Source organism: Dioscorea cayenensis, chromosome 19 (assembly GCF_009730915.1).
Source record: "Dioscorea cayenensis subsp. rotundata cultivar TDr96_F1 chromosome 19, TDr96_F1_v2_PseudoChromosome.rev07_lg8_w22 25.fasta, whole genome shotgun sequence".
Classification (NCBI taxonomy): domain Eukaryota; kingdom Viridiplantae; phylum Streptophyta; class Magnoliopsida; order Dioscoreales; family Dioscoreaceae; genus Dioscorea; species Dioscorea cayenensis.
Genome location: NC_052489.1, coordinates 17,222,934 through 17,247,198, shown reverse-complemented (window position 1 = coordinate 17,247,198; position 24,265 = coordinate 17,222,934). Strand labels below are relative to the sequence as shown.

Here is a 24,265-nt window from a genome sequence, read left to right as displayed (position 1 = left end):
AGTTTATGTCGTTCATGAGATGGCAAATGTACAAAGCAAACACAACCAAAAATATGCATGTCAAGATAGTTGGGAGGCTTATGATGAAGACGATAATAGGGAGATTCAAAGTTCAAGACACATGATGGCAAGCGATTTATTAAATAAACTGACTGAGATAAGGCCTCAACCCAAAATTTAGTTGGAACAAAAGATTCAAGCAATAAAGTTCGAACAACATCTAACAAATGGCGGTTCTTACGCTCAAAGAACACCATTTTTGCTGAGGTGTATAAGGACAAGAGCGTTCAGAAACAATGCCTTTTTGGTGGAGAAAATCATGAAATTCATAAGACATATATTCCCCACCAAAATCAGACCTGAGCACTTTGATTTTTGAAGAAAATTGGGTCTCAATATAGGATACAAATGTTTTAAAGACAGAGAATACCTCAGATTTAGAATGAAGAAAATAAATCCAGGTATATCTACTGTAATCATCAATGAATGTAACAAAGTATTTGTAATTGGCATGAGATATAACAGGAGTAATGCCCCACACATCACTATGAATCATATCAAAGCACTATTACCATGGGAAGGAAAAAGAAAGAGACTTACTTTTACCCAATTTACATGTAGAGCAGTCAAAAAGAAAGATGAGAGGAGAATTGATCTTTATTGCCCAATAAACCAGAATTGAGTAAGTGAGATAAGACAACAGAATTAGGATGGCCTAAACGTTTGTGCCATAATTCACTTTTCTGGTTTGCAGTGATACAAGCTAAGGAAATAAAAGTGGAAATAGGAAAGTGTAAAGGAAACAATCGTCCAACTTTAGGCCCCTTCGCTAGTATTGTCCCTGACACCTGATCCCACGCACAACACGACCATTACGAGAAAAATTGAACATCACAGCTTATTATCAACCAATTGTCCTACAGAAATGAGACTAGTAGAAAGCTCAGGAGATACTAGAACATCTTTGATTGAAGAATTAAGATCCCCAATAGCATGAACAGGTAACTTATTACCATTAGCAATCTGAATATCTCCATGATAGTTTTTAACATTGCTAAGCATCTCAAGAGAGCTGGTCATATGATTGGATGCACCAGAATCCACAAGCCAAGATGGTGTAGTATGCTTACCTTGAAGTCCTAAGGCTGAAAAGGCTGTAGTAATCATGTGCTGAACCATTTCAGGAGTAAGAATTGATTTATTAGTAGTTGTAGAACAAGCAACCTGATTAGCAACAGCAACCTGATTAGCCTGACGATTCTGAGGACGAATAGGACATTCTTTGATAATATGCCCAGGCTTCTTACAATAATTGCAAGATTTTTTTGAACAGTTAACAGCAATGTGCCCATATTCCTTGCAGCTATAGCATTGAATATGCCGCATGTCTTTTCCTTTGCCTTTCCCATGAGCTGCATAAGCCACTGCATTATCATGCATTTTGTTTTGCTGGAAAATTGTTTGTGTTGCAAGACGCTGCTCTTCACGAAGCAACTCTCCAAAGCACACATCCAAAGAAGGAGAAGGATCATGATTCATCAAATTAGAGCGGGCTGCCTCATATTCAGGACGTAATTTCATCAAAAACTGATCTCTCTTGCTTTGTTCATGCACTTCTTGAACCACCGAAAAGGGACTCGATTGGTACTTTGCGCATGATTATATCAACATATTCAGCCCATAAATTCAAAATCCAGAAAAAGTAATCTTGAATGGAGAGATCACCCTGAGAGTAACTAGCAATTTCATACTCTAATTGAAAATGTTTGGCTGTACTGTCTTGATTGTAAACTTTTTTTAAGTACTCCCACATGTCTTTAGCAGGTCTTATATGGCCCTCGAGTTAGGAACAAGCAGTTGATCAATCGATCCTAAAATCCATGTCATGACTCTAGCATCCTTGACTTGCCATTGAGCCAATTTAGGAACCTCAGTAGGTGCTGGATCACTACCATCAAGGTGACCCCATAGTTCTTTTCCCATGACAAATAAACGAAATTGAAATTCCCAGACAGAATAATTTTTGCCTGTGAAACGCACACCAAAAATATCCAAGTTGCTAGTTGACATGATACCCGTAACTCACCAAAAAAAATGTAGCCCCTCCAAATATAACAAGAAGTGCTGAAGATCAGCAGACCCCAAGAGTTCAGAAATTGAACTGAAATAACACTAACAAGAATACCTGAAAACCAAGATCTAGACTTCACAAGAAAACACTCTCAACTTCTGAATTTTGGCTCTGGTACCATATCAAATTGAATTGAATTGAAATGAATGTCTCCCCACCATGAGAGTTCTCCTCATTATATATAAAAAGTTAGAGATCTACAAGGCTGATTTTCAGCAATTACAATAACTAAATCTAGGCTAATTGCTAGTAATTAGATCTATCTAAATAAGGAAGTTACAGCTATACAATATATTTACAACTATAATACCAATTGAGGCTTGATATATGCTGTCACAGACAACCCATTAATATTTCTTATGAAGAGTCTAAATTAAGGCATTGGATCATCCTAAACAATTCAAACTTTACTGTGGAAATCAGTTGTAAGTTTGTCCTACTAGAATTGGAGTTCATTTAGTAGAGATAATTATGAGCCTTGTTTTGCAATTTCTTGTTTTCCTTGGTGATTCATGCCTACTTTTATTGGAAGTTAAACGGAATTGTTTTAGGCTTTTTCCTTTATGTTTAAGGGTCTCTTTTGTAATCACATATATATTAATAAATAAGTTTTTTAATAATGATTTTGGAATTTATTTCCCTCAGTAGCTTTGGCCATTGATCCTCAGAGATTTTTTCTGCTCTTCATTTGAGTTTTGGTTCCTTTTTTTCCTTTAATACCTTTATTTATTTCTAGTAATCTAGAGTGGTTGAATAGGGTTTGGAAGACTGATGGAAAGATAACAATACCTCTATGTTGGAGCATTGGTGTATGTTTCTCCAGATAGTAAGTTTTCAACTTTTGAAGTTTTTATTCGCTAGGACTGTAAACAATTGATCTAGGCTAGTTACTCCCTGTCACCTTATTGTTTTAGCATTCATCACTAAAATGGTGAATCCTTAGCTCTAACAATTTGTCCATCTTAACAAATGAAAGATATCACATATGAAAAAAATTGGTTATATCATACCATTGGGCATGAAGTTTCACATGTTATCCCGTACAGAATACATATGTAATTAGTTACTGATGCATGCACGTATGAATATATATATTCATGAAAATACCTTTGGTGCAAGAAGATAACAAGAAAAAAAATCCACAAGTCTATTCAATGCAAAAGTAACAGAAGATTTGAAGAACCATACCCGCTTTAGAAAATCTCTCCCATTAGAATCAGTATAAAATATCTTGTTTGTAGCCATGTTAGCAGTCAACCGTGTAATAACTTCCTTTCCGACACCATCATCAGTGGGGATTGGGCCAATCTTCATACAGCATCTTGGGTCAGAACTAAGAATTCTAGGTATTGAATAAAGTGAGTTCACTATGAAGCATAACGAAACATTTAAGTTACTCCAAAAGATTTATATTAATCCGGGCATGAATGATTACTTCTGACTAAATGTAACTCACAGTAAATTCAATTTCAGCATGATCCTTGTCCTTGTATAGCCTAGTGATCTGAAACAAGTACAATGTATAAAACAGACAGACTTTTAAGCATGATATTTTTATTGACAATATAACTATAAAGAGCATGATAGATATTGAACATCATAAAAAATGTAATGAGTATAATCTATAGAAAACAAATAAGAACATAAACTAACGTAGGGAGCATAAATTTCTCAGGATAATAAATGTACCACAACAAAATCAGTTTGGTAACATGGGAGGATAAATAACACTTCAACATAATCAACTTGTGCAAAATGCAAAAAAGAATATAGAAGAGACAACATATATAGTAAAATAATGCCCATAGAAGAAATGGTGGAGCGTTTGATTTCATAGAAGACCTGCACTGTTTGTTAAGGATGTGACAGTGGCAATGAGTTTGACATGCAAAAAAACCACTATGGTCTTAAGCTTAGATATGATTAATGGGTCACACAAACACTATGTTTGAACAAAACCATAAATTTTAAGGTTTATTTAGATAAAGAAATTGTTTGCCATAGTTTACTAAAGTAGTGCATGCATTATGGATAAAACCAGAGCTCATATTTTAGATGTTGTAGCTCAGCTTGATGAGTTTAACTACAACAGTTGTCAAATAATTACTTAAAGAAAGTAATATTTTTCAATCAAATTGAGAAATCAACAGTTTGGTTGTCAAGCAGTATATTGTAGAATTTAATTGGAAAGAAAGATCTACATAACCTGATATATCCATGGACTAAATTGTTGGTGGACTTCATCAACCAGTGGTCCACTTATTATCTTCAGTGGTACCTTTAAGGAAATAGAAATTTTTAGCGAATTATTGAGAATGAAAAATTAATAATTCATTCTTTCACTAATTGAGTTTTATAGTCAACAAGTTATAGAAGTAAAACTAGACATGAGAAGTGCAATACCGATCTTGAAACAATGGTTGGAGGAGCCCCATTTGGTCGGAAAATGTATGCACCAGATGCCTAATTAAAAATAAAATGCACAGCTTGTGATCAATAGATAGTTTCAATGAATCTGTTGCATCTTAGAATTTAACTTCACATACTTGTGAATCGGTTGCATCCCCAGGACTTGATCCATACCAGAGATAGCTTTGTTGTATCGGTATATCCGTCTGATGTAGCAACAACTTACTTATTTAGGCCCAAGCAACAAGGTAGCCATTCACAATTGGTGCACATGTTCAGAATGAATAGTTTTTAATTTAACTAAATATTGTGATAAAACTAAACAGACATTTTAAAATCAATATTACTAGAAAACAAAATGTCATGAAATTTCGGCTTCCTAATATTATATGAATATTAAAAAATGAGAAAAAAATAAAACTAAATTTTGATAATCCCAAAAATCACTGCACCATTTAATCTTTATGCGTCATGAGGAAATTTGTCATGTCAAATTAAGATAGCTCATTCTGTAATCAACTTAAATCTGAAGGCGCTCGATGTTGATAAATGATGTGTATAGTAGTCAACAAGAAAGTTTCAACAAATCAATAACAATGTACATGGTGCCAGAGCCAATCTAATGACTTGCCACCTTATAAAGTATCAAATTTTTCTTGATAACAGGATACTTAGCAATTCTAATAGTGCACAGTAAAAGCTTAGCGATAACAATTGTTATGATGGTTTGGCAAAAGCAACTCACCCCTGTTTTAGAACTGAATACTCTTGTCAGTTGCCCAGATACAGATGAAAAAGTCATTTTCAAGGGCCCTGGTCCAACCTCAATTGCGCCATTTTCTGGAGTAGCTGTTGTAGACATATGAGTTTTACTCCCAGTGGCTGTGCCATCTCAGAGTAGTATACAAAGAAATTAAAAAAAGATTTAATTCCATAAAATGAAGAATAATGAATATTTAGAATAATTGAAACAACCTGCTCCAGCAACTTCAGATACGAAATAGGTATTCCATCCAAGAGGGGGCACCGAAACTTGAAATACAAGCCAATACTTTGGATTTGCTTTTGGTGATATCCCAAGATAAGCCTCAACATAAAATTTTCTTATATTTGTGGTGACATTATCCATTTCCACTAATTGTGCCTCAATTAAATTTCCACTAGAATCACGTACCGAAAGTTGGTCACCATTAACCTATTGGAGAGTTTCAAAAACCTTTCAGCATAGCCACTAATTATTGTGGACTCTAGAAGCAATCCATTCTAAAACAATTATTAACATCAACAAACTTAAGTTGAGTTCCAATAAGAGCTATTTCAATTGTCGAAGGTTATATAAACAAAGCATTAAAAATAATTCAAAACAAATCACTAATGTAAGACATTCGCATGGCTAAGTATTTGGTTTTTTTTCCAAACTTCAGACAACCCAACAGAGCTCAGGCACACTTTTTGTTGCTAATAACTGACACAAGTTATGCATGTTAATGACATGGGAATGTCACAAGGGTTTACGCTGACAATTGAAAGTCCAAAATGGATTAAGCAACTTATATGACGATGGGCATATTATGCTAAAAGTTTACTGTTGGAAATATAGTACCACATCGGTTGTGTGATAGAAGTGTAATGGGTTTATATATAGGTATAGAGATTGAGCCACTAAGTCTTGAGACTTTTTGGTGTAAGGCCCCTAAGCCCATATAGAGCCCATATAGGGCCCACTAATACCAAAAATATAAAATCTTAACATGGCATTAGAGAAATATAGTGGAGCCCAATATATATTTACACAAGTGGTATACAAGTCCATGTGTGTAGGACCTCTGAGACACAAGTAGTGTACAAGTCCATATGTGTAAAACCTCCATGTGTGTAGGACCTCTAAAACACAAAGTAGTGTACAAGTCCTGGAAAACAGACCTCTAGTGTACAAGTCTGAGCAAGTTCGATCGAGTTGAACTTGAGGGAGAGTGTTGGAAATATAATACCACATCGGTTGTGTGATAGAAGTGTAATGGGTTTATATATAGGTATAGGGGTTGAGCCACTAGACTTTTTGGTGTAATGCCCCTAAGCCCATATAGAGCCCATATAAGGCCCACTAGTACCAAAAATATAAAATCTTAACATTTACTAACATAAGGAATAGTGTTCTAAAGTAACCAGTACATTGATGAATAGAAGCAATTTAACAGTTATCCTTTCTTGGTTTCAAGAAAGCAGTAAATTACACAGTGGTAACAAAGCATTCTCTAGGATGCATCAAAAACAATTGTTTTCACAAATGACACCACATTCTAAGTATGAGAGGTATAATCATATATCATAGTGACTAAGAAGATAATCAAGATTATAACTTCTGAGTGTGAAGACAAAGGGACCAAAGAAAAGAGTAAACACAACAGTCACAATACATGCAACTGAGTGTAAACAGGTGAATTCATTCCTGTTTTAAAGCAGGGGAAGTTAGAGTTTCTCAGGCCCTCAAGAAGCCTTACACTGTCATTGCAGTTAGTTTACTCTCCTAGTTGAGTTCCATGAAGAAGGTATGAAGTAAAAAGCTACAAATTATTGTTATCAACTTATTTTAATTTGGAAAAGCAGAAATCATTAAGGTAAGCAAGAACATAAGAGAGCAAGGTACCAACTAAAAATCCATCTGATTACACTATTTCATTCAACAAGGACTACACTATTTAGGGGATGTACTTCCATTAAAACTAAATTATCACGATCTAAACTAGATGAATATACAGAGAGCGGAATACAAAGCAAAACTATGGCTTAATTTCATCAAGCTGGTAGGGACAATAAACAGGATAAATATTCATCTGTGCAGTAAATTTGTTATTAAATACAGAAGGAAACTATCACCAATCAGAAAAATGTAAACCATGAGAAGTTAAAATTTTCTCTATTTGATTTGTAAACCTTCCTGAAAAATCAGTATGGTTCTTGATTCGCATAAAAAGATACATCTCTTTGTATGATTGGGGGTTCGGAACACTTTTATTTGTCTGAGTCATGTCAAAAAAACCCAACCCAACTGAAAAGAGCAAATCAATCACTTGTAATAATTATTATTCTGCAGATTTCACCAACATGTTTATCCCTGCAAATACAGTACCGTTCAAATGTACAGGTCTAATGTTGCCAAATATGGATGACGTTTACTATCTCATATGAATTAACTTTGCTGACCAGTAGCAACATATAATAATTTGACTTAGAATAAACAATATTTAAAAAAAAATCACAAAATAGTTCTCACAAGTTACTTTTGTAAGAAGTGGAAAAGAGATGTCTTTAATAGATTGTATGAGATAAGCACCGAAGGACCCTTTTTTAGCCAAAATCCCAAAGAAAACCAGTTTTTGGATTAAAAAAAAAAGCCTCAGCTTTATATTTAATAAATCAGTAAAAAAAACTGAGAAGGCCCTTTCCTTGTTTTCACAAAATGCACCACACGTGGGAATTGAACTGTTACATATATAATAGTTGAATTGTCGCAGAGAGATTTCAACCTATACTTATGATATTCATATATTCAAATATGGTAAATAACAGTTCAAGCATAATACATAAACATGTGACCATTTAAATCTCGCATGCATTTGAAAGATATTAATAGTTAACAAGAAAAACTGAAGGACTTATTCAATTTTCTTATAAAACTGAGGAGTCATTTTGTTACATATATAATAGTTGAATTGTCGCATAGAGATTTGAACCTATACTTATAATATTCATATATTCAAATATGGTAAATAACAGTTCAAGCATAATACATAAACATGTGACCATTTAAATCTCGCATGCATTTGAACAATTTCAATAAGATATTAATAGTTAACAAGAAAAACTGAAGGACTTATTCAATTTTCTTATAAAACTGAGGAGTCATTTTGTATATTCTGAATTAAAAAATGGAGTTTGGCTAAAAAAGGAACCTTCCCTTATCTCAAATGATAAATAATATAACAAAGGTGGTTGTTGCAAGAAACTGACAATGGAGATTGTTATCTTTGAAAAGACTTAATTATGATGCTTTCATGTCAGGGAATATTGATTGCCTTTTCGTTAATAGCTAATATGAATTAACTGTACAGACCAATGCTACCTTTAAAAGGCTCATTTCAACCTCAAATACATCCCTTCTAGTTGTCAGCTCTATACAGAAGGACCTCTCTAAAGTCCCTTCATTACTTCTTTCAATTGAATTTTAAGGTTATTTAATATAAATAAGATAAGCAAAGACAATCCAAGAGAGTAAATTGGGCATGCAACAAGTCAAAAAATTTCCTTAAAAACTCATCCTAAAAAGGTGCAAACTGAAGTTGAAATTAAACCCGGAAGCTTAACACTACAAGTACAATCATTAACACATAGCCAGAAATGCTCTCAAATTACCTCCTAACATACCTAGTAAAGTTTTAAGACTCAATAGAGCAGTATATACTCCATCTTAATTGGAAGCACTAAAAATTTTCATGATACTTTCTACCCTAATACTGTATTAAGGTCAAAAGTTAATATCTCAATATCCTCCCTGAAGAAAATAGACACTTACCGGAATTCGGATGAAGTCAGTGCGGACCCATCCAAGTGGATTGTACAAAACCAATACCTGGAAAATAAGTATTACCACAAAATAATTCAAAAAATTAAAATATCACATATGATGATTTCCAAAATTCACATGAGCAACAAAATTTTACCAAACTTTTTCCTTCAAAGCTTTCATCCTCTGTTGGAGGACAGTAGCTTATGTTGAGTAAATTGCACTGCATAAGAGAAGGTATCAGAACATTTTAGACAAATATAATGTAGGATGTAAAAAATATTTACCACTTTGGCACTCAAAATTTTTGAGCAAATGAGATAATACATTCATTTTCCCATTCATATTATTTATAAAACAGAAAAGGGAAACATTGTTTTCGTCCTAAATGATATTGTCAAGATAACCCAAAAGCACAACCAATATATACAACGAGGAAATTGACTCCAACTAATCTATGCATTCAGATGAATGGATTTAGCTCCTTTTTATGCCCCCCATATAAATGAAAAAAACCCTTAAGAAATAATTAAAAACAACAATAACTTTCCATATCATCAATTTAAGGCCAGTCAGAGAAAACTAACATAATAAATTAGAAATATCAAGAAAGGCAAATTAACTTTAGATCCAAAATAGATCTTAAACTTCTGAATGTAAAACCTCTAAGCAATGTAATTTAGTAAACCACTTAAGATTTGAGTTCTGAAACCAAATCATTAAAAACTACTGACATGGATGAAAATGTGAAAGACAATATTCTTTAGATGAATGAAATGCCAATTGGTCCATCTTGCCAAAAGTGGTTTCTCACAATGTTAATACTACTACAAAAGCAGAATTTTCATTCAATACTTAAGTAATGTTTTCTAAATCTATGCAAATTTAACATCTAATGGGGCCATTTTATATTTTACAAAATTCAGCTAAGGTCTTTAAGATTTAGAGGAGCATCAAGGCTTAAAATTACTGAATGGAGTCTTCCCAACTACCCAAGAAGATCCATAAGGAGATGCAAAGCTTATTCATTGTTAAATTAAAGAAACTTCACTTGACAAGAAAATTAAATCAAGCCAACTTGTTTAATTATCTCTCTGAAAACACTATATTAAACAAAATGGCGATAATGTTTAGATTTTGAGGTTTATTTCTTCTAGTTAAACTTTCCTAGGATTTAGGCCCAGTGGATCTCAGTTAAAAAGGCTATCTTTCTTGTCAATTTAGAGTCAGTCAAGTTGAAATGGTGCAAGCTCTAACTAGTAAAGAAAAAAAACTTGTAGGTTGAGATGGACTTGCACAAAAAGGTCATATTTTCTTTGTAAATATGCAAGGAGCTTTGTATTTGGCGAGAAGAATGAGTAGATTGTTAAGTTAACAATTTGATTTCATATTATCATTATCAATGCCTTATACTTAACAAGTTTTTTTTATTCTTTATCTAATGAGTTCCTTTGTATATATATTTATAAATTCTGTAAACTATAGCTAGAGCTGTGCTAGAACAGCAAATCAAATTTTCTAAAGTCTGTTTATCTACTGAAATGCTAATCTTACAGTGAGGAAGAGATCTTGGGTGACTTGGAAGGTCCTAGATATTGAACGGAGATATTTACCCTTTTCCAAAGAATAACGCATAGAAGAGTTAACAATACAACTACCGACATTTAGGGGACATTAATATAAAAATATTAATGGATGTGGAGCTTGATTTATAGCCGATCACTTTGGAGTGTGCTACAAACAGCATGGATGTTTGGGGCTCACCCTGTAGCGCCTCCAGAATAATTTCACTTTTGTAAAGACTAGTGTATGGAGAATTTGTTACAGCCACACTAGGTTTAATTACGATTATGCCTCCAAAATAAATTCACTTTTGTATAGCCTGTTAGAATAAGGCTATATAGAATATAGAGCGAATGAAGAGATGAAGAGAGGAAGAATCATCTTCATGTTGTGATGTATACAAGTATATATAGACACAAGAAGTAAAAGGCTAAAATGGGCTATATAGTAATGGGCACTTTAACACCCCCTTCAAACTCAAGGTGAATTAGGATGATCTGAGACACAGAGTTTAAGAAGATGGAATCGATGTTGTTCTCGAGTTTGGGCCTTGGTGAAAAAATCAGCAACTTGAGACTCAGACGGCACATACTGAAGAGCAATGATCGATTGCTGACAATGTGAACGTGTGAAAAATGCATCAACACCAAGCACACCAATATGCTTGGTTAATTCATGCTTCACGGGATCATTGGCAATCTGTATAGCACCAGTGTTGTCACAAAGAAGAGGAGTGGAAGTATCACATGAGACACCAAATTCAGCCAGCAACCAACGAAGCCATACAATTTCAGATGTGGTAGTAGCAAGTGCCCGAAGTTCTGCCTCAGTGCTTGAACGTGACACTGCAGTCTGTTTCTTGGACTTCCATGTAAGAAGAGAAGTGCCAAGAAATATACAATAACCAGTGGGGACCGGCGATCAACAGGGTCACTCGCCCAAGTGGAATCCGAGTAAGCGTGAAGCTGAAGCGGACTGGAATGAGCATAAAACAGATGTCGTGATGCTGTCCCCCTTAGATAACGCAACACGCGAAGTAAATGGCCATAGTGGACGGAAGTAGGAGTACTAACGAATCGGCTCGAAAGACATGAACGAAAGCATGAGCAATATTCGGCCTGGTAACGGTAAGATAGACAAGGCTGCCCACAATATGACGTATAACGAGAAGGATCCTCTCAGTGGTGTGCCATCCGTAGGTCGGGAGTCGAACATGAAGCTCCATAGGGTGTGGCGGCGACTCGTGAATCGAGAAGGCCGGAGCGTATAATGAGGTCCTCGAATATATCGATGTTGAGAAAGATAGTAACCATCATCCGTAGAAGTCACCTCAATCCCCGTAAAATAATCGAGAGGTCCTAAATCGGACATCATAAAACTCCTGGGCCGAGACGTTGCTTCACAAAAACAATATACTCCATATCATCACCGAGAATCAACATATCATCAACATAAAGCAAAAAGTAAAGTGCGACCACACTCGAGAGGTATGGATGAATAATGCGGGGATCATGATAACTAGGGCAAGAAACCAAAGTGCACGCACCACGTAACTCAAATCGCTCAAACCAAGCACGTGGAGCTTGCTTGAGACCATAGAGAGCTCGACGAAGGCGACAAACATAACCTTTAGATGTCTTAATGCCAGGGGGTGGGTGCATGTATACCTCGTGAAAATCACCGTGAAGAAAAAGCATTCTTCACATCCATCCGAGAGATAGTCCAAGAGCGAGCAGTAGCTACAAAGAATCGAGTGCGAATCGTAGTCGGATGAGCCACGGAGCAAAAAGTCTCATCATAATCACGACCATGTGCCCTGCCGAAAACCCACGAGCCACGAGGCGAGCCTTATAGCGCTCCACCCGAACCATCAGACTGTCTTGACCTTGTACACCCACTTGCATGTAATTGGAGTGGCGTGAGCAGGTAGAGGAACAAGATCCCAAGTGCCCGTCTTTTCCAGAGCTGAAAGCTCCTCAGACATAGCCAACTGCCACTCATGCATACTGGCTGCCTCCTCATAAGTCTTTCGGGCTCGTATACCGCACTGCAAATGATAGGAAAACCATATCTGTCAGGTGCAGAAATAGTACTACGATCACGAAGGTCATACCGAGACGTTGAGGCAGGTAAAAGACCATCAGACGCTGCATCAGTGGTACTGGCCGGAGTATAGGAAGGAACAAGAATAGGGAGTTGAGGATCTTGGGGAACTTTAGGCCTACGACGATAGTGAAAAGGAAAGGTGTCAGGAGCTGAGGATGACGGTATAGCGGAAGATGGAGCTGAAGGTGGAACAAGAGATGAAGAAGGAACAACAGGAGACTCTATAGTAGGAACTAAGTCCAAAGGAGAAAGTCGAAGAAACGAATTAGACTCTGGGAAAGGAGAGGAAAATGGAGGTCGAGTAGCTAAAGAGTAGAAATAAGGACGACTCTCGTCAAAATTGACATCACGAGATATGCGAATGCGACGAGCAGAAGGGTCATAGCAACGATAACCCTTATGTTCAAGACTATACCCAAGATAGACACACTCAATCGATTGAGCTGTTAACTTAGTACGTTCACGAGGTGCAAGTAAGACATAACAGACACAACCAAAGACCCGAAGATGATTATAACGAGGAGGAGAGCCAAACAAGATTTCTCCAGGACATTTACCCTGAAGAGAAGATGATGGTTGCATGTTAATGAGATAAACTGCTGTGGAAACTGCCTCAGCCCAGAAATGAGCAGGAACAAAAGACGAAATTAGGAAAGTCCGAGCAGTCTCAATCACGTGACGATGTTTACGTTCAGCGATCTCATTCTGCTGATGAGCACCAGGACAAGAAAGTTGAGGAAGAGTACCCTCATATGAGAGAAATTGACGAAAAACACTAGACAGATACTCTCCCCCAGAATCAGAACGAAAAATACGAATGGCAGTAGAAAACTGAGTGTGAACCATGCTAGCAAATGACCGAAGAAGATGACGATGATGACCGGCGAAGATGACCGGAGTTAAAATTTCTAAACCCTCTCTGATACCATGTTAGAATAAGGCTATATAGAATATAGAGAGAATGAAGAGATGAAGAGATGAAGAGAGGAAGAATCATCTTCATGTTGTGATGTATACAAGTATATATAGACACAAGAAGTAAAAGGCTAAAATGGGCTATATAGTAATGGGCTCTTTAACATAGCCTAGTGTATAGAGAATTTGCTACAGCCCCTTAGACCCTTCTCTCGAATTTGAGTCCATTGAGTACCATTATTTGTTAAATTTTGGCGATGTTAGTCCTAAGGCCAGCAGCAGTTAGGTTTGCCATTTGGTTTTGCTGACATTGACTTTTTTATATTAAAGTATTATTAAAAAAAGGTGTAAAGGAAAAAATCATAAATATTATTAAAAAACGAAGGGGGAGAAATTTTGCTCTATATTCATAGCTTGAAAAAAAAAGGGTCTCGGCCTTTTTTTAGAAAATTTTTCTTTCACAAAATTAATAAACAAATAATTGAAAAGTTTTCCAATAAAAGATGAAATTCCTCTGAAATATTGAAATTTCACAAGTATGACTAAACAGGCCTTCAGATTAAAGATCAAAGGCAAAGTTATAATTTTACAATATATACTATCCTAATGTATCTAATAGAGTGTCAAACCCCCTTGTGTAGTGAAGAACTCAGATAGAAAAAGGTAAAAGATAAAAGTGAGATCACATGGGAACACATGTCTATCCCATACATATAACTAGTATCCCAAGATAAAACATAAATATTCCCCATATGATTGAAATTAGTTTCATCAACATACATTTAGTGGCTATTAATGAGTTTGTTAGGCAAATTCCTATATATATCTGTAAGACTAGATGTGCGGAATAAATAATAAAAACAAGCTTTTCTAAATAGTAGTAAAGCTCCTTAGTAAATTCTTCAGAGCAGCACTTTCGCATTTAATCCCCCTCCCCAAAGGGTATGTTTACCACTCAAACAATTTAAATATCTCCATCTCTGTGATCATCATTAGCGCACATTTTTACAGTTGCGTGTCATTGAATATAGATATGTACCCTATTCCAAAGAATAATAACTAAAGAAAAGAAATTAACCATCCAACAACTGACATGTCAAACATTAATATCAAAAAGTTTAATGACTGATAGAAACTTTTGAAATTAAGAAGTAAATGGCATACATCAAGTGACCTAAAAGCCTTATTTAACAAGTTTGTTTGTCGAGTTATTGCCTATATATACAGACTAAATAATTGTGGTGGAATAGCAAATTAGATTTTCTCATACTATCAAAGCTTGAAGTGACCTCAAAGCCTTTAATCCAACAAATAAAGATATTCAAACCACCATTTAGTCCCATAAAAAGTACATTTTACTGAACAAATAATTCAAACTTTGAATCCTTAAAGCTCATTTTATAAACTTAAGAGACTTGAACTGGCACAAAATTTCTCTAGTAAACGTTGGCCTCGCCATGAGGAAGATATCTCAACAGACCTGGAAGATTATTTAATGGAGATTGAATAAAAACACATACCTTATACCAAAGAATAATTCAGAAGAGTCAACCCTCCAACTTCCAACATTTGTTGGACAATAATATCAAAAAGATACCTAACAGCTAGAATCTTCTAAAAGAAAATAATTTCGTGTGCATACATTTAGTAGCCTTTAACCCTTCTCTAATTAATTAGTTTATTAAAATCTTTCTTATATTTACAGTGTTATGGAGGAATAAGTAATCAAATTTCTACACAGTATCAGAACTCTTAAGTAACTATAAAAGCTCTAAATAAGGTGAAAGGTCCGCCACCTTATTAATTAGTTTAAAAGAAGGGCATGATCATTACACTTGATGTATTCAAACTCTCTTCTTCTAGATCACCTTTAACAACTCAATAGACTCAAACTGACAAATATTTCCCCTCTTGAATGTTCTACACCTCAAGGAGGAGAAACATGAATAATTAGTAAATAAAATTTGAGCACAAATATATACCTAATTTTCAGAAGAAAGATTCAAAAGAAGAGTTTTGACCATCAAAAGACCAATGTTTGTGAGAGATATATTAAAATTTTTCTTGATAATGATAAATGATCTTTCTAAAATTCAGTGCCATGAGCATAAGTTTGTTAGTATATATATCATGTAAGATACTACAAAGTGGTGGTGGAATAAGTAATCAACTTTTTGAAATGGTAGTGCAGATTTTAAATGATTTTAAAGCCTCCAATAAGCAAGAAATTCATCATCTGCAGAATTAGCCCATCAAAAGGAGTTATTTACCACACCTAAACAATTCAAGCAGTCCATCCTCTAGGTTCACATTTAACAACTCAATTGACTCAAATCAACATACATTTATCCAATAATGTTAGACTGACAATGAGGAAACAATAGATAAATTGTCATTGAAGGGAGATATAACTTTAATTTCAAAGAATGATTAAAAAAGGAAATCAACCATATAATGGCAAATGCTTGGACATTAATATCCAAAATCACCGGACAACTTAACATTCTAAAACGAAGTAATGTGCAGAGCATACTTTAAACCTGATCGAGTATGTTAGTTTGTCAGGTCCTAGTATAGAAAAACTCTGATGCAATATAGCCAAACTGATTTCAAATTCCACAACACTAGTCTTATGATTTAGATCATAAAATTATGAAAGTTTTCTACATGGTACTATAGCTTTTAAATGATTATGATTTAGATAATAAAATTATAAAAGTAATGTGCAAGAACTTCACCACCTTCCTATTTAGTTTGGCTAACATAACAGGTTTGCCACATTCAAACAAATTTAAACTTTCTCTTCAAAATGTTTACTTTAACAACTAAGAGACTCAAATTAGCATCAATTTCTGCAATGTCAACCTTGACACAAGGAAAAAACCTTAGAAATCCAGGAAGGATATAGAATGGAGAGGAATAACTCCTTGGAGTCAATCATTCAAGGCCTGGCGTTTGCGAGGCATTATCAAAAATCACTTCACAAATAGAACCTTTTGAAAAGAGGTACTGTCACATGCATATATTTTGTCACCTTAAAGCTTTTTCTATTTAATTAATTTATTAGGTTATTACTTATATAAATATTGTAAGATTAGAAAATTATGGTGGATTAAAAAAATCAGTTTCTTTGCATGGTATTAGTGTGTGTGTGTGTGTGTGTTTGGCTGATAACCTCAAACCTCATTTAGATTGATTAATTGATATTTTACAAGATTACAAAGGATCCTTAGAAATTAAAAAAAAAAATTCTAAAACAATCATATTTAACTTCAAATAAAATAAAATAAAAACCTAATCAAAATAAGAAATTACAAAATAACTCCTAATTAAGAACCTAACTCTAACAATTAAATTCTAGAAATAGTAGTATCAAATTAAGACTTCCTCTATAATAAACATTGAATTGATTAAGCATATCCAAGATCAAATCCTTTAGTGTATACTTTTTGTTGATTATGTGGTCTTAGTTGATGAAAGTGGGGAAGGTCCCAACTTAAAGCTAAAGATATGGAGAAACATTTTAGAAACTAAGGATTTCATGTTAAGTAGGATATAGACAAAATATATGAAATATAATTTCAGTAATAAGATTAGTAGCCTGAAAGAGGAGTTAGGATGGATGATGCTAAGATTAGGAGAAGTAGAAGTTTTTGGTACCTAGGCTTTGTAATTCAAGATTGAAGGGAGTTTATAGAAGATGTCACAAATAGGATTAAGGCAGGTTGAATAAAATAAAGGAAAGCTTCTGGAAGTGATCATAGAGTACGTCTTAAATTGAAAAGTGAGTTTTATAGAATGGTTGTTAGGTTAGCAATATTATATGACTCAGAATGTTGGGTGTTTAAGAAAACACATACTATTGCTAAAGTGCGAACATTGGCATGGATGTCAAGCATTACAAGAAAGGACCAATTAAAGAATGAGTTTATTTAAAATAGATTGGAAGTGAAACCTATAACTAACGAGTTAAGAAAGAATCGGTTAAAGTGGTATGAACATTTCCTTAGAAGGCCCATAGATGCCCTTATAAGAAAGGTGGAAACTCTATAGATGGAAGGTCATAGAAGAGAGACGGAGACCTAAATAGTTTTTAGTAGAAACTTTACATAATGATATGTCTATGCTTGATTTATCTCATCTTTTGACCCTTAATAGAGCAACATGGAAGGGAAGAATTCATGTAGCTGATCACAACTACTTAGAACTAATGGCTTACTTTTATTGTTATTGTTGAAAATTAAAAATATATAGTGTCACAATTCAATACTTTGTTTTCAATTTCCAGAAATGTTAATTACAAAATAATTTGTCTAGGTTGTACCTCACTCTCCGAACAAATATAATACAACTTGTAAAATTATAAGTATGTCTACAACAGTAACTAACCAGTTTGAAGCATTCCATGAAAAACAACAGGAATGACAACATATGAAAATAAATGAAACATTCAAGGTCTACAAAATTGTAAACATTAAATAGGTAAACATGTATTTTGACAAGAAATTAGTAACTCTCTAAAAAAAAGTCCAGTATTGGGTAACTTTTAACTTTTCTATGTAATATACCTATTTATTGCAATCTTCCAACCAAAGTATGATTGCAAGATGCATTCATCACAAATAGTTATAGTTTTAAACATCTACTTGAATACATGCCAGTTAAGATTGTGTAAAATTCATTATATAATCGCTGTAGTAAGTCATGACAGAAAAGAATACAAATACTGGATTTAATAGAAAATACACAAACAGTTTACCTGTGCAAATTGCACTGCAGGAGATGCACATTGTTCACTTGAACTTGTCAGGCAAGAAAGAGCTAAGTTTACCACATTTTCAGCCTAGAAAAACAAAAATTAACTCATAACATGCCAACATGAACTTGAAGGTCAACTCTCAACACTTGAATCACTAAATAAGATACATGTAATTAAAGGCTAAAGAAACAATGATAACAAAAACATACAAACCTTTGAAGATCCAAAAGAAAGACGTTTTACATAATCATTTGTGGTATGCTGTTTTGCAGTACCAGAGACCGCATCATGATGCTGAACAAGCCCCATAGCATCTCCCAAGCTTGAGGTGGATGGGCCAGAGGATGCTATCCCGGCAAAAAATTCAAGTTGTCGTGCTGCCTAATTTGAATGAGGAAAATTTACCTCAAAAACTCTCTTTGCAGACAGATCGAATCAATTGGAATATTTAATTTGAAAGAGAAAAGCCAAGTTTTACCAAATAATATCCACTTAGCATACGAATATATCTTTTAAATGCTGGCCGGCTGGTAAAATACCCAGTCCAATAAGCATTTGCAGAATCAGCATATCTAAATATTATTACAAAATGGTCAGTATAACCTCACAAATGAATAACATTCACATTGAGCTAGAGGAAAGTGTTTCTCACGGAAAATAGTCATCAACCTTCAATGGCCAAGATTGATTGGCAGCATTTTTGGCATCAATATAAATAGATGGAGTAGAATACAGTGCATGAACCCTACCATCCTGATATGCAAACACATAGGCATCAAAGATTTAATATTTTCTAGATTAAGCAGATTTACAAAGAAAATATATCAATATCTTAGCTAAAATATCTACTGCAGTTATCTTGGACCAAAAGTATCTTAAAGTACAATAATTACCATGAATGAATCTGTATGTGCACTTTGCATTGCAAGTATATATAGCTCAACATCATAGAATCGAGAAATTTATCATATGCTAATGTAATGTTGGTTAGGATCTTTTGATTATAGAATTTGAATGTTTCCATAAACCTTGTTTGGAATTGCATTGACTGCATTCTGAAGCCATGCAGAAATGTTTACTATGAAAGCATGCCCAAAAACAGGAAATACGTATTGATTCTCTAGTGATAGAGTGAGAAAAATTAATATTAACTATGGTATGGACCCAACCATTGGGAATGAATACATGTCAATATAAACACGTCTACCTTCAACATGTCCAATTTTAGATGCAAAGCAAACATATATTACATTCGATTTACCCAAACAACTTAAACTAATAGGATGAGAGACTAAGATATACATTAAAAATTGGATTTTTTTTTTTTAATTAACCAATGTGAGACTATTACTTGCTCCGATATGGTCCCTTCATATGTGCTAGCCTTTTGTGTATTTTCATCTTATTTAGTATTGAGACGTTATTCTACAAAAACTCAATGACCAGGGCACATCTATGCCTCGTCAAAATTACAAAATTGAATGATCCTATCAGCAGGCTATCCTAATTAAATCTTATTTCAGAAATGGCAATTGAGAGAGATATATATCAGTTTAACCTATAGAATAGTAGACACGTTCTACAACATCAAAGCAATTAGAAATCATATTTAAATCGGATCATAGATGCCACCTGCATTGATCAAAACAAGAGTATAATTTCCTAAGGGCAAAAAGTATTCTACAAGCTATAAATGATTGCAGAATTCATTCCTCATGATCTTTCAAGCTTTTCATGGTATAATTACTACTGAAAGTCAAAATTATTCTTAAAACAATACCTTGTTGACATAATGGATAAGCTTATCCATTTGTCTAAACCAACTTTCAGCATATTGGTACATAAAGTCATCACCCATAGTCCACATAATATGGTTTGTCATCGTTACATTTGCCTGATATTGAGAACAAAACTTTCTTAAGCAAGGATGTGCTGAAAGTTATAATTCAAAGTAATGGAAGGCTAATAATTTCAGCACGGTAATCTGCATAAAAGTGGGACACTGAAGCTTACTTGAGTTACAGCAGCATCAATAAAATCATTCACACGTTGTTCAACATTGTAGTCAAAGAGAAGAGGATCATCCTGTAATTTTTAAAGAAAAAGTAAACGCACAACAAAAACAAAGGATAATGTAACTCTTCATATTTAATACCTGGACAGGTGCTGCATCATCATTAACTTCAAAATGAAAGCCTTCTGGAGGACTGTAATGGATAGGGAAGGCACCAGCAAAAATCTGGACTTTGAAATGTGCATGTCAGAATTGAAAAGCTAATTTCCAAAGACAAGGGGAGAAAGAAATTTTGAAAACCTGAGAAGAGGAACCAAATGTCTTTGACCCACGCCATACAACTTCAAGAGATTTATCTGCTGAACGTTTCACTCTGTCCTGATAATCAATTCTTGCAAATTGAACTGAATCGAAACCAAGCTGCCATGATTTCAGGGAATGCATAGTATAAGTGCTTCTTTGAATATGTTTTTTTATTCAATGATAACTTCTGCATTAATGGCTAAAAAGTATAACTTATTACTTAACATTCACAAAGACGGCAATGGAAGAAATTATGGTACTTTCTCAAAGTAAAACAAGATGTAAGGCAAAGAAAATATTTTACCATCAACTTCTTCATCTGACAAATTAAAAAAAAATATGCTTCATGTAATTTAACTTATACGAATGGTTACTATGCACAAAAGCACTTTATCTACATATGAAGGAAAACTGATACTTGAAATAAATCAATATAATTATTGTTCTATGGCCAAAAAGTTTAGTGTTATGATTATGGTTGATGAACTTCATGTGAGGCCATCAGTTACGAGAAACAATTCCAAAAGATTTAGCAGAAAATAGATTATGGGTGAGGGTACATATATAATTTTTCATGACTAGGTTTCTCACAAAAGATTCTATTACCCACATTCTGTAGTAGTACCAAGGAACACATTACCATCCAATTATTTTATTGCCAAGTAAATATATTTAAGAACCTACATGATAAGAATATATACATACAAAATGATGCACAGTGGCACAGTTCAGACTAATGTGCCATACAACCATTAATTTAGAAAAATATTTTCTTAACGTGAATAGTATTCTTTCAGATGCATGAGTTTGAAATGAACTTCCATTCTTCATGATTCCAAATATCCATGTAAATGGAGATGCAGGTTCAGCTTGGATTATCAGTCAAAGAAGGGAAAATGTATGATAAATGAATATTCTTTCTTACCTGGATTTTGAAATTTGTACTTCCAAATCATAACATCATAGGTTGAAGTTGATTAAAAAGAAATCCTTGAATATTCTTGGTTATTCAATCTCTCAAAACATTTATACCTACTGGCTTAAACTAAAAAAATGTCAAAAAATTAAAATTCCAGTGAATTGTTCCTTCCAACTACAACTTGTATTATTTTTTAAAATGATTCACAATATTTAAAATATAATTAGAACATCTTAATGACTAATATAGTGTAGCATTAAAAATACAACAATATATATTTCCTCTACTTAGGTTAGCACCAAATATAAATCAGCAATTACATCTATGTTCCATTCAAAATATAGCATAGGCTTTTCAGTCTCTAGCAAAGTGACATCTATGCTAATTTAAGAATGGTAATTGACCATATTAAACAGAACAAGCCACTAGCAAATGGACAGAGATACCATCGAGAGAAAATAACTATTATAGATGCAACTTCCTCTTTGGGTATATGATAGCAGCACTACATCTTAAGAATTAAAAATTCAACTAAAATGACATTTGAAATAAAAGTAGTACAGCCAATTTCAGTAAAATACAGATCAGATTGTAATATGACAAACATTATCCAACAGATGAAAAGGCAAACATGCTAACACCATAAACTACTCAACAATCCCTACTGCTTTTGCAATCAGGAATTTAATCTCCAGATTAGAACTGTTGCTCAAATTAGCAAAATGGGAAGATTTCAGCATAGTAGTAAAGTAATGCAAACATAGGAAAAATTTTCGAAGAAAACTGTTATAAAAATTAATATTTTAGAAATTAAAACTAATCAACCAGTGACCATTGTTTCCAATTTTCTATTAACTTTGAGAGGCTTAAAGCACAATCTATAAATGAAATTTTAATATCTCAAATATTTCATATTTCATACATTTTCAGAGCTATATGACAAAATAAATAATACCCAAAATTTTCAGGGAAAATTTATCTGCTAAGTTAAACTTTTCAGTGATTATAAGAATATTGTGAACACAATTATGGCAGGAGTTTTGGGTTATTTTAAAACTAATCTCATTGATTTATTTCCAGTTAGAAAGTGTTCATTATGCAAAATCTCTCACCTTTTCCAATTTAGTTATAGGACTATATTTCTACTTCTTTAACAAGATAGGATCAAGAATTGGAAGAATCAATTTAGCCAGCGAAGATCTGACTAGAATATGTAAATTAGCATGAAGAGGAACAGAGCATGCCATAGCTTCCAAATCACAAATAGTAAGGTGACAAAAGATATAAAGAAAAGAAATAAAAGGTCTGAAAACCTTCTCTTTGTACAGTTTCTAACAAATTAATCAAGTAAATAGCAAAATATTGCGTCTAGTTACTAAGAGAGCATCTTCTGATTACACTTCTTTAAGGAGAACAACTAAAGACCAGATTCCGGTCATATCTGAAAAATGCTAAGCCACCAGCATAACAAGATCACTTGTAGGTTTACAGAAAGCCTCTATCCGACCCGGTGACAAATATGGGTGATGCGTACAGAAATGAAGCAGAACAAATTTACACAAATACCAAGAGAAGTGGTGTGGACAATTCCAACTTGTTGGTCAGACACTAGAAGACAATAAAAAAAATAATAATAAAAACTAAGATGGCATACTAATGAAGACCACTTTAATGTGTGTGTATAACATTTATAGAAGTTATATGAATTTTGGAAAATCATAAATATTACTCTGATTCTTACACCATGAAAACCTAAACTCTTAAGGTAAAAAAAAGAATACAATAAAACACTTAATGAGTACAAAAAGAGTAAATATTTACATCAAAGACGTATAGTCAAAAAAAGGCACAGAAGACAGAGCAATATGATACCTCCGCACCAAGTAGGTAGCTTTGTACTGCAGAATGTCCAAATGGATCAATCTGCCAACCAATTCGAGGAACCTTGTTAAATTGTTTCTTAATCATGCGATGACCAAGAGTTGTTTGGTCAATCATATCAATGTAATGAGCAGCGGCTTCATCATGCATGCACCAACCACCATTTCTGCACAAAAAATAAATTTATGTCATTCAACAAAAGTTGAAGCCACATCACTGATGGAAGATAGTGATTGTCTTACATAAACTCTAATTGACCAGCATCTACCAACTTCTTCACAACATTTTGGATGTACTCACTTTTTTCTGACCACCATCTTTGAAAGAAAGCCTGTATATATCAAAAGAATTACAAAAAGAAATTGTCAAATCCGTATAAGATTTGAACATGCACATATGTTCCAATCCTCATGAATATTAGAAATTTTCAACAGAAATGCATAATGTTGAAAGCTAAGCTTGGAAACATGATAGTCTTCAATGTCTGAGTACTTGGAGAAACAATATAAGGGTAGAGATGCATAGCTGGGAACTCCAAAGGATTCTAATCCTGAGTAAAAGGACTTCTCAAATTTGGTGGGTAAGATAAAACTAAACATGGAAGCATTCAATCATACGATATCGTCCCAAAACCTATGTTTGTTCATTCTATATGCATCAACTGAACAAGCATTCATGTTGCACTCTAATTAGAAATTATC

The 24,265-nt window shown here is 33.9% G+C and overlaps 1 protein-coding gene across 1 annotated transcript in view; it reads right to left on the bottom strand.

Annotated features, from left to right (window-relative positions):
- Window positions 1–23,892, bottom strand: part of LOC120283358 (alpha-mannosidase-like) — a 47,129-nt gene extending 23,237 nt beyond the window's left edge. Inside the window, exons 1-18 of the mRNA XM_039290016.1 lie at window positions 23,807–23,892; window positions 23,556–23,730; window positions 20,762–20,881; window positions 20,603–20,686; window positions 20,461–20,532; window positions 20,228–20,341; window positions 19,100–19,200; window positions 18,926–19,019; window positions 18,661–18,828; window positions 18,448–18,531; window positions 9,262–9,327; window positions 9,114–9,170; window positions 5,516–5,735; window positions 5,286–5,431; window positions 4,678–4,746; window positions 4,535–4,594; window positions 4,338–4,409; window positions 3,588–3,635 (exon numbers count right to left, since the gene is read on the bottom strand). Of these exons, the coding sequence (XP_039145950.1) occupies window positions 3,588–3,635; window positions 4,338–4,409; window positions 4,535–4,594; window positions 4,678–4,746; window positions 5,286–5,431; window positions 5,516–5,735; window positions 9,114–9,170; window positions 9,262–9,327; window positions 18,448–18,531; window positions 18,661–18,828; window positions 18,926–19,019; window positions 19,100–19,200; window positions 20,228–20,341; window positions 20,461–20,532; window positions 20,603–20,686; window positions 20,762–20,881; window positions 23,556–23,714 (1,734 nt within the window). The 5' untranslated portion in view covers window positions 23,715–23,730; window positions 23,807–23,892. The remainder of the gene's footprint in view (window positions 1–3,587; window positions 3,636–4,337; window positions 4,410–4,534; window positions 4,595–4,677; window positions 4,747–5,285; window positions 5,432–5,515; window positions 5,736–9,113; window positions 9,171–9,261; window positions 9,328–18,447; window positions 18,532–18,660; window positions 18,829–18,925; window positions 19,020–19,099; window positions 19,201–20,227; window positions 20,342–20,460; window positions 20,533–20,602; window positions 20,687–20,761; window positions 20,882–23,555; window positions 23,731–23,806) is intronic.
- Between the last annotated feature and the right edge of the window lie 373 nt (window positions 23,893–24,265).